The sequence below is a fragment of the Scardinius erythrophthalmus genome (assembly GCF_964197995.2).
Source record: "Scardinius erythrophthalmus genome assembly, chromosome: 20".
NCBI classification, from domain to species: Eukaryota; Metazoa; Chordata; class Actinopteri; order Cypriniformes; family Leuciscidae; genus Scardinius; species Scardinius erythrophthalmus.
The window spans coordinates 17212520-17230822 of record NC_138240.1 but is presented as its reverse complement, the minus strand read 5'-3'; the positions used below and the strand labels follow the sequence as shown (position 1 = coordinate 17230822).

Genomic DNA, 18303 nt, shown 5'->3' with positions numbered 1-18303 from the left:
ATAAATATTAATAAATATTTCTCCCTTTAACTAGAGCCTCGTTTTAAACCGTTTTCAGGAACGAGTTTTTATTTTATTTTAATTGAAGTGATCTAAATTTCTGTTCAAATGTTCAATTGAATTTTAAGGGATGAATTTTGTTTTTATGGATACATATGCAGATATTTTAGATTTGAAAGAAACATTTTTATCTAAATCAATTTAGACTAAGTAAATTGAAATATTTTTATTTAGAAAAACATAATATAAGGGGACACACACAGAACAACAAGTGTAACCAGTTTAACAGAAATATGTTATTTACAGCAGGTCTGCAATCTGCAACCAACTCGCCAGTCCTGTGGGGGCTAAACTCCCAGGTAGGTTCAGTACAGTCATTCAGATGGCACATAAGATATAGTGTGGAAGATTAAGTATTTCAGGTGATCCCCAAGTAATACAGTCTCCTCTATGGCCAGAACATTTTTCCAAGATTTGTGTGTTTAATAACGGACCACAAATATTTGAACATCGGAAAGTGCCAGTTTTCACCAAATCCCCCATGAAGTAAGCTGGTAATTTAAAGGTCAGGTTTATGGTTTCAGGTTGCTGTTCGCACTTGATGAGTGGAGGGAAATCCACAAGCAGCAATGTCTCCATGTTCTTTAGGTTTCAAAGGCCAAGTGAAACTTTGAGCAGCTCTGCCATTTGTTCAGTCATAGCACCGTCCTCCCCTGAACAAAGCGACAAAAGTTTATTGAAGAGCCTTCTATAGTAGTTAATGAACTAAACATTTTCAATTTTCAAATTTGTGACCTGTGGGTCTGATAGAGTTTGTGTGCAGACACTCACCTTCATCAGTGGTCATGTCCTGTTCCAATTTTAGCTTCTCCTGTCCAACGCGGAGCATGCTGGCCTCAATCGAGTCCCTGCTGATGAGCTTGATCACCTGCACTGTTCTGCAATGAAAAAAAAAAACCTTGATCAGGAACTAAATTTCCTTCTTTGTTCCTGATGATCTCTATTTTACTGTTGACACTAACCTGGTTTGACCCATTCGGTGACAGCGGTCCTCTGCTTGTTTATCATTAAATGGATTGCAATCAATATCATGCAGTATGACTGTGTTAGCCGAGGCCAGGTTGATTCCCTGGCCACCAGCCCGGGTCGACAGAAGGAACACAAAGATCTCAGGACTTGTATTGTATTTGTCAATGAGACCAATCCTAGAGAAACAAAGAGGGTTGAATTAGATTTAACATTAGTTTAGATAGGCAGCAGAATAGGGCTGGGCGAAATGGCCAAAAATAGTCAAAATATTTTTCTGTATCATACGTTATCGATATTTATCACAATATTAATGAACAATTAACAGGGAAGGAAATGCTTTCCACATATTTGTTAGACCTTGAGAATGAGTGTAAATATATAAACTTGTTTGTTCATAATTAAACACCAGAGTAGCTATATCTATGAAATCCATCTCATTTCCCCTAAATTGTTTACTTTTCTATTATTTTTACAAATTTACATAAACTTTAACAACTTAAGCTTAAAATGTAATCAAATGAAAATATAACAATTAATTTTCAACAAAACATTGCATTTTTTTTTTGTCAAATAAGATGCTGCACAACAGAACTGTATACATTTAAAACATGGATGAAAAAAAGATCTTAGTAGTATGATATTCCTTAGACATAATAATAATAATAATATTCAACATCACATGTTGCTTTCACCATGAACTGACTGGTGAATGAGTAGTAGTAGTAGTAGTATTTGAGTTTATTGCCATATCAGCGACTGGTGAGTGAGTAAACATTTTCAATTTGCCTCTTTTTGTCATGACCAAGTTAAGTTATGGCTGCCACAGTAAATGTAGATACAAAATATATTTAATTACAATTTACTGTATGAACGATCACATTTTATTACTTGCCAAGTGACAGCGAGGATGGTCAGTCCTGAAGATCAAATCTAAATTGAGTGCAATGCAAAAAAAGTGACATAAGGTACTAAAGCCCACCTCTCCGCCATGGGAGTAGAACCATCTAGTCGAACAAACTGATGATCAAGGTTCTTAAGCAGAATCTCCACAATGTCCAGCATCATGGTGAATTGACTGAAAAGCACAACCCTGTCACCCTTGGGGTAAAAGAAAGTTATTTTAAACACATTAGCAGCAATAAACCACAAACTACACCTTGGAGTGACACCTCAAAGTGAACCATGAGACTGTTTAAACAGCATCAAGACAAACCTTTTCTTTGAGCTCGGCGAGTGTCTTGGTTAACAGCGCAAACTTCCCAGAGTCTAAGATGAGCTCTTTATTCAGCTGAAAAGTGCTAATGGAGCAGTACTGCTTACATAAATTATGCAGCTCAAAATCAGACATCACTTCCATGTCCTCCTGAATCAGCGCAGGGTCGGCATCATAATGTGACGGCTCCTAACATAAGAAGAACCATGTCAGCTCAACGATGCAATACATCAGTGTTCTCAACCTCTCTGACTCCAAGGTACAAAATTCAAAGGCCTCGTGACCTTATTAAATGCTTGCGATTTAATGGATAAGGATTTTTACAAATGTTTTATTCACTTTCTAACCAATTAAATATTTTATAGCTTAGCATATCTAGAAATATATGTATATGAAATATATGCATATGAGTTGAGGGAGTAATAAAAAACAAAAACAAAAAACATTTGTATGTAGTTTTAACCTATTGTAACGCTCATTTCATGTAATTTTAAATAATTTTAAGTCCCCTTGAGGCCCCCTTGGATGTTTGCTAAGGGCCCCCCTCCAGGTTAAGAACCATTACAATACAGCTACGTGCAACATTAAAGAACCAATAAGCTCCCAGAGCTGAATCCATGGTGAAATATGTTTTAAGATGCAGTTTTATCTTTATTATTCAGCCTCCCTTACATATTAATCTCCCAGTCCTCACCTTAAGCATGGCTTTGCTCATGGCAGCCAATTTGTCACTGGTGTAGTACTGGCGGTGCAGCAACGGATGATTAGCCATCTTTCTCAGCTGCATCATCACATTGCAAAGCTCCCGCTCTGAGGACAAAGAGATGAGAGGAAGTATGAGACAGGTGCTCAGAGATAGGAAAACAGCTCAGTTCAACATTCTCATTTTGTTTTACAGATCCTCCAGCTGAGAGGGAACCAGTGTATTAACAGCCAGATAAATAAATCTGAATACAATATAGCCAAACTAAAATACATTGTGTAGTACTTCTAGACAGCATGTTGGCATAAAATCTGAATAGCACATACTGTCTCCATTTGGAGTCTTCTTGAGTTTTTTGAAAAGTTTTTCATATAGCTTCTGCTGGGCATCACTCATGGGACACATTTCAATTTTCTCCACTTTTGGTGGAAGCTGTTTCAACACCTAGAATGACATTTGCAAAAACACAATCAGGGAGGGTAAAAAAATAAATATACTGGTCATATAAAATTCTATCAATATTTTCACCAAAGAGGACAATAATTTAGATACATTTTATTTTGATGGATGACCAATTCTGTGAGATTTTCTCAGAAATGAATCAGTCATGCAATGCATGTCTCTCTGTGCCAAGATATAGTAACTTATACTTATATATTAAAATATATCAAATATCAGATTATAATCACACTGGGGGAAAAAAGGGTCTACCTCACGCTTGACTCGTCTCAGGATGAATGGCTTCATGATAAGTTTGGCCTGTGCAATTCTCTCCTTGTGAAAACTGCTTTCCTCTTCTGACGACCTCTGAAAAAGCAGATCGTCTGCGTGAGAGTGCGTTCCTTCTAGGTATAGAATTACTTTTTCCTTAGACTGGGTAGCATTTAGATTCATTTTTGAAAGAGATGGCACATATAGTTTTACTTAGACGTAATCGGTGTACTGTCTATACCGTAGAGAACATTTTGGAGATCTGTGAGGTGCTGCTAGAGAACATAGAGGGCATGATGAAGTTCAACAGGGACATGAGCTCCAGCAGGTTGTTTTGTAAAGGTGTTCCAGTCAGCAGCAATCTGTGCTCAGCCTGTAGAAGAAGACAGACACAAATTGCCATGTACAACTAAGAGAAATACACAAACAACTCTTCTACCCTCCTCTTCATAAAGCAATTCCTAAACTACACCAAGAGGGAGAATGGCAGGGAAGAGCTTGTGTCAAATGTATTTACAATAATGTTTACGGCACAGAAGACTGCTTGTACTGACATTGATGGCCATGAGGTGGCGGTAGCGCAGCGAGTTCATATTCTTTAGCATGTGGCCTTCATCAAACACTGCATACTTCAGCCTCAGCTTGCGGAACAGACTGCGGTCATGGTCATTCCCTATTGTGAGATTGTAGCTAATACAGATGAAACAAGAAAAAAGGGCAGGCAAGTGTTAGCACCACTGAATACAACTGATTTTCATGAATACAAAGTCTGGTGTGTTTTTTTAACTCAGTGCACCAATACATAAGGATGGTCTCGCAATTCACAGAGTCATCTTATACTTACGTGGATACTATAATGTTGAATTCAACCAAACCACTGAGGATGTCTTGTCGCAAATGTCTGCGGTCTTCCACAGACCCTACAAGTTTAAGCACAAAAAAAAGAGGGGAAAAAGAATTCTGTATTAATTTATGGTGGGGTCTAAGAACACATTGAAAATCTAGGATTTTAAATCAATTTATTCCTTGAAAATATTTTTATAATTGAAAAACTTTAAATAATAACACTTGTTAAAATATATATATTTTTAAATGTGCTTGCCGGGAAACTAACTCACCATAGTAAATAAGAACTTTGAGACTAGGACACCAAAGACCCAGCTCACGAACCCAGTTATCTGCAAAGAAAAATGGTGAAAATCATCATCTCATGCAGCACTTCAGAGCAGAGTTCAGTTGCTACATTTCCATGAAATAAGTGTCACTTACCCAGTGTGGACGAGGGTACGGTAATAAGATGAGGGCCCTTGATTCCTTTTTCATACAAATGAGCCAGGAAAGAGATGGCCTGAATGGTTTTACCCAGCCCCTGTGGAAAGATCAAATGACTTAAAACCAATATAGTCCTTTGCTTAAAAGGAATCAGTAACCTCCTTGGATCATTTCACACCACCATATAAACTGAAGAGGACAGCGACTCACCATTTCATCTGCTAGGATGCCGCTCAGCTTGTGCTGGTGCAGAAGAATCAGCCACTTCAAGCCAATCACCTGATATGGCTGTAGTTTTAAACTAACAAAAAATAATTTTCCATTAAAAAAAATTAAATAGCCTGATATCTTAGGTGTGATAGTGAGAACAGATAATGAGCTCACTTGCTGTTCAGGATTTTGGGCTGCTTTATGGAGCCCATGCGCGCTTCTATGACCTGGGTGACATCTTTAGTCATTTTCTGTGCAATCTTCTCACATCTTCCCATAAGGTCTCGAACCACTTGCCTCTCCTTAAGCACCACCTTGCAGCCATGAACCAGGTCTATAGACAGCCCATTATCCTTAAAGAACTGCTCTTTCTAAAAGGAAGAGAAATACAATTAGAGATTTTCCACCATTGGGTCAAGTGGTTAATGTAACCGAATAGTGACGTTCTACACCAAATGGGGCTTGATGACACAGTAAATTTCCTTTCCAATCGGGAATTGCAACGTCACCCAATGTCATTCCACCAGCATGAATCACCTGTCTTGACTACGGATAGCTAACGGTGCTGGGCATTTAGTGCATGGAATGGATTGGTGATTTCCCATTTTGTTTCCAAATCATTTTAAAAGTAGTGTGACAGATTTTGCTTTAATAATTAAATATAACTTTTTAATTAGATAGATAAAAAAATAATAATAATCTGTCAGCAGACAGAAATACTCAGAATGCCACTCAGAATAAAATAAAAACAGCTAAGCCAAAAACAGGATTTTACCCAAGTTTAATGAATCTTTGAATATACTATTTGAACTGCCTAAGCAGCCAAAAGATCTAATGCCCTTTGAGGACTTTAAGATCCATTCTACCACAATAACATAATTAAGAGTGACAGTTAATATTGCAGTACAGAGAGCACATTCAATTCTTACCACATCTTTCCAAGTGTTAAAAGGCCTCAGCGAAATTATCTTCTGGGCTTTTTTGATCGAGCAACCAGATATCAGAGCAAGTTCATCTAGGGAAGCCTCTTGGAGAAACTTAATGATCTTGTCCTGAAGAGTGTCAGAGACACTGTCCTCCTCCTCCGAGTCCAGATCATCAGAGATACTCTCAACATCACTGTCAATCTCATCTTCGTCCTCAGATGCACTGCTGTCATCAAGAGGCAATTCATCGCCCCTCTTCCGTTTAAAGGATGCGTTCTTGGTCGTGCTTTTGCTGACTGCAGGTTTTTGTGTTTTTGGAGTAGACACACTCGAGACTTTTGACATGGGAGACGGTGCTGCTGTCAGCCATTTTGACAGACTAGACGAGCTGCCTGGCTTTTGTAGGGTCTTGTCATTTTTTTCCCTGGAGTGAGAAGATTTTGACTCTTGCTTTCTATGATCTTCTGGTGAACTTGAATCTTAAAGTGATAAATCATGGATGGTTTTTAGTCAACTCATTCTCACATTGAAATTTCAATTTGGACTAAAATTAAATCTTCAAATGTAGCCGAAATGCAGTAACAAATCACCTGTTGATGAAAACGTAAGCAGTGATCCCAAGGCATTGTCATAGTCCCAGTCATGCTCTCTCAGGACATCCCTCAGGACCTGTTGGAGAAATTAAAGACAAACTTTCCAGAACATCCCAGTGCTCTTGCGTCATGACTTCAGTATGGCTTCAAACCTTTAGCCTACCTCTTTTTCGATATCAGGTAGTTTCTTCATCATCTTCTTCAATAAATCCTCCTGCCTCTCTCTGCTTGGCTCTTGACTTTCCTCATCTTCAGAATCTTCATCCTCCTCAGATTCTGAATCTGAACCCTAAATCAGAGTCAACAGCCATTTTAAAGGAAGTTCTCCTTATTTACTGAAAGATGTCAGGTTAAAAACATCTGATTCAAAAGATCTTACCACAATTTTTCTCCTCTTCTTTGGCTGATCATCATCATCGCTATGTCCTGCTTTGCCTTTCCGTCTGCCTGAATCTACATTAAAAAAACAGCTTTATTTGAAATTTAGATTATAAATACAGTACCTCAATTATAAATTGCCTTTAATCTGCAATATATATATATATATATATATATATATATATATATATATATATATATATATATATAAACACACCTTTACCTTCATCCCCATAAACCATCAAACAATGTGCTATAGCTCCCTCCAGTGTGCTGGTGCTCTCAACAACCTGTCACAACAAAGTTGCATAACAGTATAAAATTCACAATGCAAACAGTATAAAATTCACCTGCTTTAAGCACTAATGTTACACCAAAGAGGGACTCTTTACCTCAAGTAGATCTTTCTTACACTTCTGAGGGAAGATCTCCAATAGTTTGATGATTCTGTCCTCTATATCCTTGTTCATCTGGTGCTTGGACTCTGATGTTGAATCCCTGTGAAGTAATTGTATGTTAATTGCACCTATTACTATATGGGTTTCAGCAGAGAATTCATTATTAACAACCAAAATAAATTAACATTTAAAGAAAATGTGAAGCAGCGTGTTACAGGCTCACTTATGACAAACTCATATACCGTAGTCTTGCTTACTTGCCCATCTTGACAACTTTGTCATCAGCAAATACATCCTCCAATGTGTGTCTTGATGTCTTGCCTGATGCACATCGACCATCCATCTTTCTTTGGTGGGCTGGAAAATATTATTAATTGAATCAAAACAACATTTTAGTTGAATTCACCATCCTGTCATGTTACAAAGATTCAGTCACAACTCCCAAATATGCCAAAGGATAGGGTTTAATAGATGACAGGTCAGCGTCAACCTCAAAACAAAGGCTTTGAAGAAAAAACCTTAACGTTAGCTGATATACTGACCACTGATAAAAATGGAGAACCCACATGCATGGCTTTACATTACAGTTACAGTACAATTAAACTCGTATGTCATCTCTTATCAACACAATCACACATAAAAACAAAGTTTCTTTATAATGCCCCCGACATGCTGTCTAACGTTAGGTAGGAAGCTCACTGGGTTTAAATCATAACGTTAGCCATTATTATTTAACGTTACGCTGAACAAAGCCCCGGCGGGAAATGGCATTTTGTTCTTCTTACCTCGTTGGTTCTCCTTATCCGAGCTGGATTCATCCAACGATTTACCGTGATTGTCAACTGCGTTGTCTCTTTGGAAACGGAACCGGTCTAAGTTGAAAAAGCTCATTGTAATATCAATATTTTCCGTTATGAGAATCGTCTGTCTCGCGCAAAGAGCGACCTTAAATCCGCCGGTTACGCTCGTGCACTTGATTCTGTTCGGTGATTAAATATTCAGGAAAGTCTCATCGATATAATATAGATACAACAGTAAGTGACTCAAATATTAATTATGTGAAATACCCAAGACTTAAATTCTTTAGCATGACGGTGCTGTAAGTACTGAATACAGCAAATAACACCTTCCCGCCACCGGCTGACATGCGTCACTTCCGGTTTTCAGCCAATAGAAATACAGCGGCTTCTTTCCCTTTAAATTTTTTTTCAGTCAGGATTATAAACATTAAACTTTACGATATTTTTACAGAGATACAATTATGGAAAATAAAATGGAATATGTATAAATTATAGTGATGTATAGCTATATAAAATATATTGAGGAAATGTAAATACTAAATAAATGTTAACATAAAGTGTATGATAGATAGATAGATAGATAGATAGATAGATAGATAGATAGATAGATAGATAGATAGATAGATAGATAGATAGATAGATAGATAGATAGATAGATAGATAGATAGATAGATAGAAGAAAAATTAAAAATAGACGTTTGACAATTCTAACATTTTAACATGGAACGTCACATACTTTTTTACATTTATACATCACTCCACTCATCCACTAGGTGACACCATAGACAGTAAAAAAAAGACACATTTGGATTACAAAACTATATGTCCTACGTGTCCGTTAGGGGGCGACAGTGTGTCTGTTTCTGACAGAAAAAGCATAAGAATGCCTGACTGGCAACAGGTCCTCAAAACCCTTGTCACTGGGAAACTTGCAAAGCATTTTGTTAGATTTTAAACATATATCATATTACATATCATGTCAAGATCATATTCCATTCTATTTTCACATGTAAACATTGGAATAATTTGGGTTACTGAAATCATATGGACAAATGTTTCAGTTTTATACAGCGGCGCATGCACAAACTATCTGATCATTTAATACACCCACTGAATTTTTAGCAAGATGCTAGCTGTTTAAAAGATTAATTGTGAATTTACAGAGGAAATTCTTATGTATAAACAGTGATAATTATAAGAAAAGTTGGCAACCATCCACATACTACTGTAGAATCAATGTCAAAAGTACATGTACGCAGTATGCAGTCCTGGATTGTGCTGAGCATTCAATGCCGCCACTCTGTCTCCCTTTCCTTGTCACTATGGAGATTTCTATAACTTACACTAGTGCCATGCACACAATGGGCACACTGACATTGAGTTTGATCAGACTCCTGACCCTAAACAGCAGGGAACTGAATCAGGGACCCCAGTTAGTTTTACTGCAGTCTCATAGGCAGGCATAACATACCATTAGCAAAGTAAAGCAAAGTATTGCAATGAAAATGTGTTGAAACTTTATGATGGTGACAACGTGTGACACCAGAGTAATGTTTCTGCAAACTTGCATACATCAAAAGCTCTGCAGAATGGAAGTTATTGATGGCCAGACTCCATCCATGCTCATTCTCATCGGTTTACTGTGTCAATGGCTTACATAAGTGTATGACATCCCTATGGAAGTTTGAGGAATTGTGCTCAAGGTTGACCTACCATCCTTGTGGACTTGTCACTTTGTCTGTCACTATCCAGTCGCCATGGCTCCCTGCTTGTCCGAGACCCGACGGCGGCAGGGAGTACCTTATCACCGTGGCAACATGTCTGCGATTTGGCTCCTTCCCACCCCCTAAAACAAAATACCCGCCCATTCCAAAAGACAAGATCATCACAAAATTAATTGCCATTGTCTCATTCTACATTCATTAGACATTATCCAGGAGCTGTCAAACAAGACTTGCAAAGGATGGACGAAACGTGCAGATTAATTATGTTGATTTATGTTGGGATAACTATCATATGGTTGACATGGTGGCGGTTACCTTAGATATGATGTTTACGGTAGCCACCATAATAAGAAGAAAAAAGGCTCACTATGATATTACGTTTCACTGATAAACAAAGAAAATGATTTTTTCTGGAGAAGAGTTCGGGGGCAATAAAAAAAAAATCCTGTCAGGTCAATGCATCATGTTTGTCAGGAATGGATTTCTTTCTATGTGAAAACTTAGGTTTGAATGTGTATTCCCTACGTTATGGGGACCAAGTGTCCCCACAAGGATAGTAATTCCAGTCAATTTTGACCTTATGGGGACATTTATTTGGTCCTCCATGAGGAAAACATGGTGTGTATACGTGTGTGTGTGTGTGTGTGTGTGTGTGTGTGTCTGCAAGCAGTAAATGACAATGTCTCCCTGCACCACAGCTAGAGGTCCCACCCTGGCGGGCGAGGTCCAGGGTGGTGCTGCTGGGTATTTTTAATTAAATCAGCCTACAATGAGGAAGATGGAAGTGGAGGGAAGTTGGGAAGGAGGGGGAGTTGGGGTTAGTGAGGGGGATCTGACCATCTCCAGGGTAAAGGCAGTGTGGGAAGAGAATGTGCACCTCCTCGCTGTGTCTTCTCTTTGTGTCCCGCCACTTCTTATATACTGTGGGAATTCCCAAGGAATGAGAGGTGAGAGACACACTTGATTTGAATTGCATGCACATAAGAGTATATGATATGATAATAATTATTTCCAAATGAAGAAGTTCAAGTCAGCTACAGAACTATTGTTTGAGCATTCAGACCATAAACATCATTCATTCACTGGTCAGGAAATTAGCAAGAATTGCACCAATACTGTAGATAAAGTACTTGTAAAGTACAATGGGTAAACTTGAAGACAGCTTTTTACAGGAAGGAGAGTCAATGTTGTTCCACTCAATGTTGATGGGTTCAAATAGTTCATGAGTAGTTGAAAAATGTCTCCCAGTTAGTTTGAGTTGAATGTGAGACCAAATTTTCAATAGGGTTCAAACCTGGACTCTGACCATGACAAAACATGAGTCTGATGGACTTGTTCTCAAGCCACTTCTCGGGCAGGAGCATTGTCTTGTTGAAAAATAACATCTGATCATTTACCTTTAGATAACTTTTTAATTGTGCAATATTCTCCTGTATTCCAAAGAATCAAATGATTTTTCACTGTAAAGTAGCTCACCAATACCAGAAGCTAAAAAGGCTCCCCACTCAATGACATCTTCCTCCATACTTTACTGTGGGAGAGATGCAGTTTGTTATTATATTTCTCAACAGATTTTCAGACACTGCTCTAGAGCATCACCATGCAACTTGTGTTTCATTGTGATTCATCATGCCACACACAACTTCCCATATATTGCTAAAAACTTCATTCTGTCTTTGATGTTTTTCTGAGACAGCAATGGCTTTTTAAGTAGTGCATTTGCTTAAATTTGGCAAATTTCCTGACAAATATATATTTATATATTAAGGCTGTCAAGAGATAGACATTTTTTTATGTAATTAATTACATTTGTGCATGCAAGAAAAATATCCTATAAACTATAAAATATAGTTTTTCATTGATTGTTAGTTCACAGTGGATTAATTAATTTGAACAAATACAACTTTGGATTTTAAAAGTGTATTAGTTAATGCTGAAATTAACTAATATTATTAAATGCTGTAGAAGTATTGGTCATTATTGGTTCAGGTTAACTAATGTTAACAAATTAAACCTTACTGTGAAGTGTTACCAGGTTGCTCAATATGAATAATAAAATAAAATGGTTCCTGCTTCATCATCACTGTGTCACAGATGTGTGATAAGGAAGAACAAGCATGATAAGATAAACACCACCACCAAAATATTTTGTCTCCATATTCTCTTATATTAACTGTACATTATAAAAACATCCAAAAGGTCTTGAACAAATAATGATGGCATACAAAGCATCAAGACCTTCGCTCTCATTATTTCACTGGAGGGACGCTGTGATGGCTCGACTGGGACTGTGACGCATGGAACACACCCCTGCTGGTTCGGACTGGTGGGGTCAGTCTGAGCTGGGACGGGCCCAGTGGGGAGGTGGTGACAGTCACAGTGGAGGAGGAGTAAGGAAGAAGGGCCCCACCATGGGAGTCGATGTCTGACATGACCCTTCTCAGCGTGGCCTCTGCAAGGTCTCAAGAGGCCATCATCAAGCTCTGGACCGGTCGTCATGATTCTCAGTCCTTTTGCCATGAGCTCTGCCTTTGTTCATCCACTTTGCGTAGTGGACTACTACGCTAGCTAGCTACTACGTGTCTGATGTTGCTGTGAGTTTAATGGGCACCAAGCCCATTTGATCAGTATCCAAGCCCTGGACCAAGATCATTCCACTTTTTTGTAATTATTATGATAAAGCGTTTAATACAATTAATTTTAGGAACGTGCACCCCTGTCTGTGTCTTTGTGTACCACCGCATCTTTTAAACTTAAGAAATTAAGTTTAAATTAAATTAATTTAAATAATTATTATTCTCAGCTAATAGTCAGACCAAAGATATACACACCCCTCACTCCTACAGTTCTTAAAAATAAAGGTTCTTTATTGGCAACTGGTCCACAAGGAACATCCATGGAATCTTTCCATTACACAAAAGGTTCTTTATAGCGGAGAAAGGTAAATGTTAAAATGTTCCTCACATGAAGAAAAAATATTTTTTTTAAGAATTGTTCACTGAAAAGTTCTTTGGGGAGCCCAAAATGCCCCCATTTAAATCTTTATTTAAGAGTGTAGCCAGTGTGGTCGTTTCTTAGCTATGTTTTGCTAATGCTATGAGCTCTCAGCTTTACAGTTTACCATTTTTAAAAACATTCTGGATTTTCCCTGAATATCAGTGCAAAAAGTCATATATGGCTAATCATTTCACATTTAAAATCAACTACAGAAATGAACGAGCTAATGAGGATTGACACACAAACATCATTCATAAACATCACTGTGCGTACTTACTGAATACTTGTTGATATCATTTAATTGGTGCAGCTGTATCATGAGCTGCAATGCTGATGTTCTTCAGTTATCCCACACTTATTTTTAAAAACGATATTTAGTTCATACCACTGCTAAGAATGACCACCACATAGCATCCTAGCTGCGATTTACTATTAAGAGAGTAAACAATTTAACTATAAAAACAGTGATCTGTGTATATAAATCTGCCTACAAGTATGTATGTTCTGAATGGTCCTCAGTGTGTCCTGAACGTGTGTATTGTGTTGTAGCTGTGTGATGTTCCCCTGGTTTTGAGGTGTGATATTCAGTCCTGCCCACAAACCTGGGAGAGGAAGTAGTCCAGACCTATTCTTTCTTTTATCTCTCAATGACACTGAGCGGAAAAAGAAATTGACGGACATGACAGGCGTGCACTAGTGTAACCTAAGCTTAAACCCCACCTCCTTTACCATCATCCCATTAACCCTCCTCCCTGTCAGTGCTCTAGTCAATCTCAAGGTGTGCTGCGATTCTCCATGAGCACGTCCACCTCGGATTCCCTTCTTCCTCCTCATCTTCCTCTTGACCTTTCTAAGTGACTCTGCTTTTCTCTCTCACTCTTTCCATACCTTTCTCTTTCTCACTGTGTTTCTAAACCAGGGGGCCGCCTGGGCTGCTCCCACAAAGCCTCCACTGTGTCACCGGCAGCCTCTCTCCCCGTGTCCCCATCCACTACTGTGGGAGTAGCAGAGCGTGAATCAGAAAGGAGGAGCCACTTATCTCCAGCCTGCCCCCCTCCACCTCACCCCCCCCTCCCCCTGCCTCTCGGGCACAAAGGCTGTGCCTCTTAACAGCGCACAATGATGCTGATCTAAAAGGTTACTTTGCTCCTTTCCCCCTCTCCAGCACCATCATCCTCCCCCTGCCTCCCCTCCGGTCGCCGGCCTCTTCCAGCAACATGCATGAAAAGAAAGTCTAATGGCCGCTTGTTAGCCACTCCAGTGGCTGCACTGATCCGGCTTATCAGCCCCATCGGTTGTACCCGAGATGTCTGCATGAATGTCGGTGAGATTCAGGTCAGGGTCATGTTTTCATTCGCCCAATCGGCCTCAGGACTGATAAGACAATTTGTCAGAAAGTAATCAGAGAAGGGGGCTTTGGCCATTAAAGTTCACCGTGAGATGAACACCTCATATTTCTCCTCTTGCTATTCACTTTTTGAGTAGGCTACTTTGGGTCACAGAGTTCATAGGTTATTTTAGTCGCTAGACATTGTGAGTGCATTTATCTTCCTCCATTTTAGCTGATTTGTATTAAAACTCAAGTTCTACTTGGGGTCTCGTGATGCCAGGGACATTGTAATGCCTTTACGAATTCTTAAAGAGGTAGTTCAATCAAAAAATGGAAATCTTTTACTCTAATGTTGTTCCAAACCTACTTGACTTTCTTTCTCCTGCAGAACACAAAAGAAGATGTTTTCAAATGGTTGTCTCATTGTTGTTGTTTTTTTGTCCACAATGAAAGGCAATAGGATCCAGCATTGTTGTAGACTCCACTGACTTTGATTGTATGGACAAAAACTGTTGAAACAAGTACACATAGTTCTGCAAGTTGTTTATTTCAATTCATACTTTTTTTGAAAATGCTATTATTACTCAAATTGACCCCTAACAAAAGCAATTATATTAAAAGCAATACAATATTGAATACCAGTCACATGTCTAAGGGAAAGCCTTTGTGATAAAGTCAGAGATATCTGTCAAAAGGATTTTAATTACCTCAGATACGCATATTATCAAGCATATAAGCATATTATTAAGCATTGAAGATATATTTACAGATACATTAAGCATTTACACACATCATTGAGGTTTCTATATATACATATTGGGTATATGCCATTGGTTGGGAGCCCCTGCCTTAGAGAAGTGATATGTAGCCTTAAAGATACCTGAAAATGACAATGTCATTACAAACCTCTGACTTTCTTTCTTTTTCAGAACACAAAAGAGGATATTTTGAAGAATGTTGGTAACCAAGCAGTTTTGGTGACCATTGATTTCAGAGGGAAAAAATGATTCATTACTCAAAATATCTTATTGAAGCTCATACAGGTTTGAAATGACATGGGTGTGATGACAGAATTATCACTTTTGAGTGAACTCTACTCTAAGGTATAATATGAACCTTTTAGGAGTAAATAAGGTAAAACACATATAAAACCTAGCAAATTCTTTAAAATGCAGTAATGATTGTTCTATAGCTTGCTCTGCTTACTGGAAGGGTTTCTTTCTGCCTCTCCCTCTCACCTCCTCTCTGATCAGTATGCCTCCCCTGTGGTCACTTTCCTTCTCTGGCCCTTAATCCAATCCTGCCAAGTCCCCATAGTCACAGTGGACTTTTGAATTTTCTCTTTATACCCATGGAGTGCGCTCTTAATCGTCGGTTATTGCTTGCGATCGAATTTGTGGAGAGAGGGCAAGTCTTTAGTGATGTGATTTCGGGCACCTTAACCCAATCTGCTTCCAGAGCCTTTCTTTTACACTCTCCCTTTCATCTTGCCACAAAGCGATGGCATTTTAATTTTCATTCTCATGTTACACTTTATTTATTTAGCGGGCTGTTTTTTTCTCGCCTTCCACACAGATCCAGGTTGGTATTGATCACGGCAAATGACATTATTTTCCTCAAAGGAATTGTGGAGAGTATGTTTTTCTTTGAAATTCTTTTAAGGCAGATACGTCCTGGTTAATCTGGGCTGTGGTGAAGAAAAGACAAGCTGGTAATAAGTGTTTATGGATGTGCGAATGCTTCAATATGTGATATTGACTGTGTGCAATGTTGTTTTATGAGTGCTTGTGGTGTACAATCATTTAAAAAAAAGCAGAAGTAGAATTTGTCTGTTATTTTTAGGGTGTAACTGTGTTTCAGCAGTTGTTTATTCTTTAACGGATATAAAGATTTTTACACAAGAGAAAAGAAAAGGTACCAAAAGATTCACAAGACAGTGGCTTTTACTTGATTATCTGAACATGTTTGATTATTTTTTATTTTGTTGGGAGTGAAGTTCCATAGTCTTGCTGGTTTTTCAAGACTTTCAGTTTCCCTTGATTATATAATGAAATTTACTTTTACTTTTTACATTTACTTCAACTATAAAATAATTCATACATGGCTTCTGACATTATATGTGACTAAGCTTTGGAATTTCAACTAAATGCTATTGCTATGTGTGATAACTCGTATATTAAGAATGTTACATACTACAAAACATTGAAAAGTGGCTTACTTTTCCAGTTTTATCGATTAAATCATTTCTAAAAAAGCTTCATGTGCTCATGCCCCCCATTTTTAAAAGGTGTTTATAAGTTCAACTATTGCTCATAAACATTTCTACCAGTTTAGTCATTATTCCCATGCCAGTCAGTCTACTTCTTCAATCTTAGATAAACAATGATTGATCAGATCTTCCTTCAGCTGCATTCCCGAACATGGATGTCTGGCGTATAGCCTGTGGGATCTGGGAGGAGAGACGGGGGCAGAGACGGCATTAACAAGCTTAATGAAACATGTCAGTGTGTTATTTTCCGCCTCCTGCCTTAGTCACAGCGAGTCAAAGCCCTCCTGCCAGGAAAGCCCATTGTTAAGATGCTGGATTAGCTTTAAGTCCCAGGAGTCCTGCTCCTCTTCATCTCCATCCGTCACTGTCAACACCGAAAGGGTTTTCACACACACACATGCACAATCATACATTTATCTCTTGACCTTGCTGACATGCATTGCCTCTGCGCTTGCATAACATATTCTCATATACACACGTAGGTGGACGTCTGCCCATTAAGGCCTCCATGGGTTGCTGGACAGTTGTGTCAGGTGGTCAGTGGGTACATGCGCTGTGGCAGGACCTCTCCGGCCGTGACGCTGTAGACAGGAATGGAGGGGGCTACAACCTATGAGGTCAAAGTTCTTGACATAGATTTTCACACAGTGGGCAGGCTGTAATTAACTAGCTGATTGACAAGAGTATGACAGCAACAGGGAAAGGAGAATAAGCCGTCGTACCGCTGCCAAACACAACAGATAGACAGTTGGAAGGTCTTGGTTCAGTTTCACTGTGGACAAGAGTGACCTTCTGGATTCTGACCCTCTGTCATGAATCGCAACTACTAATTCAAATTAATCCGCATCAGTTCAGTTTAAAGCGTGCACTACTCTAATTTCTCTTTTTCATTGTATAAATACTTTGTCAATACATGATAGACATTATAAGGAGTTTTGATATTTTGAAGAATTACACAGGCATATGACTAATATAATCATAAACCTTATAATACCCCCCATTCCTTCTATCTCTTTGTATAATAATTTAAAAGTTTTATTTCAGCTTTAAAGGCATAGTTCATACAAAAATGAAAATGCTGTCATCATTTATTCCCCCTCAAGTTGTTTGTAAACCCGTGTGAATTTCTTTCTTCTGCTAAACACAAAATAAGATATTTTAAGGAATATGGGTAACCAAATCTATCCATCCATCCGTCAGTCCGTCCATCCATTCATCCATCCATCCATCCACATTTTAAGATATTTTCTATATTAAAAGGAACACACATCATCAAAGCAGTGTTCTGACTTTCTGTTTAGTTTGTATATTTGTAAATCCCTGCAGAGCGGTTGGGTCTCCGATGCCCAGATCCTGATCTATGCTTAGCCTACAGTCTTAGCAATCAATTTTCAGGCTTAAGTTTGAACCTTTCCCTAAACAATCCTTAAAAAATTCTGATGTATGCGCTGATTTTGTGTTTTGTTTTCATTTCATCACCATAGAAATCTATATGGAATCAATGGGGCTCATTAACTGTTTGGTACCCATATTCTTCAAAATATCTTATTTTGTGTTTATCTGAAGAAAGTAATTCATACAGTATTGGAACAACTTCAGGCTGAGTAAATGATGACAGAATTGAAATTTTTCAGTAAAACTTTTTTTTTTGCATAAATGAATAAATAAAAATGTTTTTATAAAATGGATAAATCAAATGATAAAAAGTAATGTATTATTTAAATAAATAAATATGAATATAAATAAATAC

The 18303-nt window shown here is 38.2% G+C and overlaps 1 protein-coding gene across 2 annotated transcripts; it reads right to left on the bottom strand.

Moving 5' to 3' along the window:
- Nucleotides 1-204: 204 nt before the first annotated feature.
- Nucleotides 205-8605, bottom strand: smarcad1a (SNF2 related chromatin remodeling ATPase with DExD box 1a). 2 transcript variants are annotated; one of them, XM_081348448.1, is made up of 23 exons: nt 8219-8605; nt 7691-7790; nt 7428-7533; nt 7253-7325; nt 7037-7110; nt 6821-6946; nt 6655-6733; nt 6068-6543; nt 5313-5509; nt 5139-5229; nt 4926-5025; nt 4775-4834; nt 4501-4576; nt 4211-4346; nt 3898-4029; nt 3657-3752; nt 3272-3389; nt 2937-3052; nt 2243-2431; nt 2009-2127; nt 1023-1205; nt 832-938; nt 205-713 (listed from the first exon to the last, which is right to left on the bottom strand). In XM_081348448.1, the coding sequence occupies exons 1-23, from the start codon at nt 8322-8324 to the stop codon at nt 652-654; spliced, it is 2922 nt and encodes a 973-aa protein (XP_081204574.1). In that variant the 5' UTR covers nt 8325-8605; the 3' UTR covers nt 205-651. The 2 variants fall into 2 exon arrangements, with proteins under 2 accessions (XP_081204574.1, XP_081204575.1); XM_081348449.1 differs by having other exon boundaries at nt 7259-7325.
- Nucleotides 8606-18303: the final 9698 nt, after the last annotated feature.

What these genes read in the sequence shown, in the direction of transcription:
- smarcad1a (XM_081348448.1), bottom strand. Translation starts at nt 8,324, where the DNA reads ATGAGCTTTTTCAACTTAGACCGGTTCCGTTTCCAAAGAGACAACGCA. An exon ending in TTAACACTTGGAAAGATGTG is followed by an intron (nt 5,510 to 6,067) that starts GTAAGAATTGAA and finishes TCTTCCTTTTAG; the next exon opens with AAAGAGCAGTTCTTTAAGGA. An exon ending in GCCACCTCATGGCCATCAAT is followed by an intron (nt 4,030 to 4,210) that starts GTCAGTACAAGC and finishes CTTCTTCTACAG; the next exon opens with GCTGAGCACAGATTGCTGCT.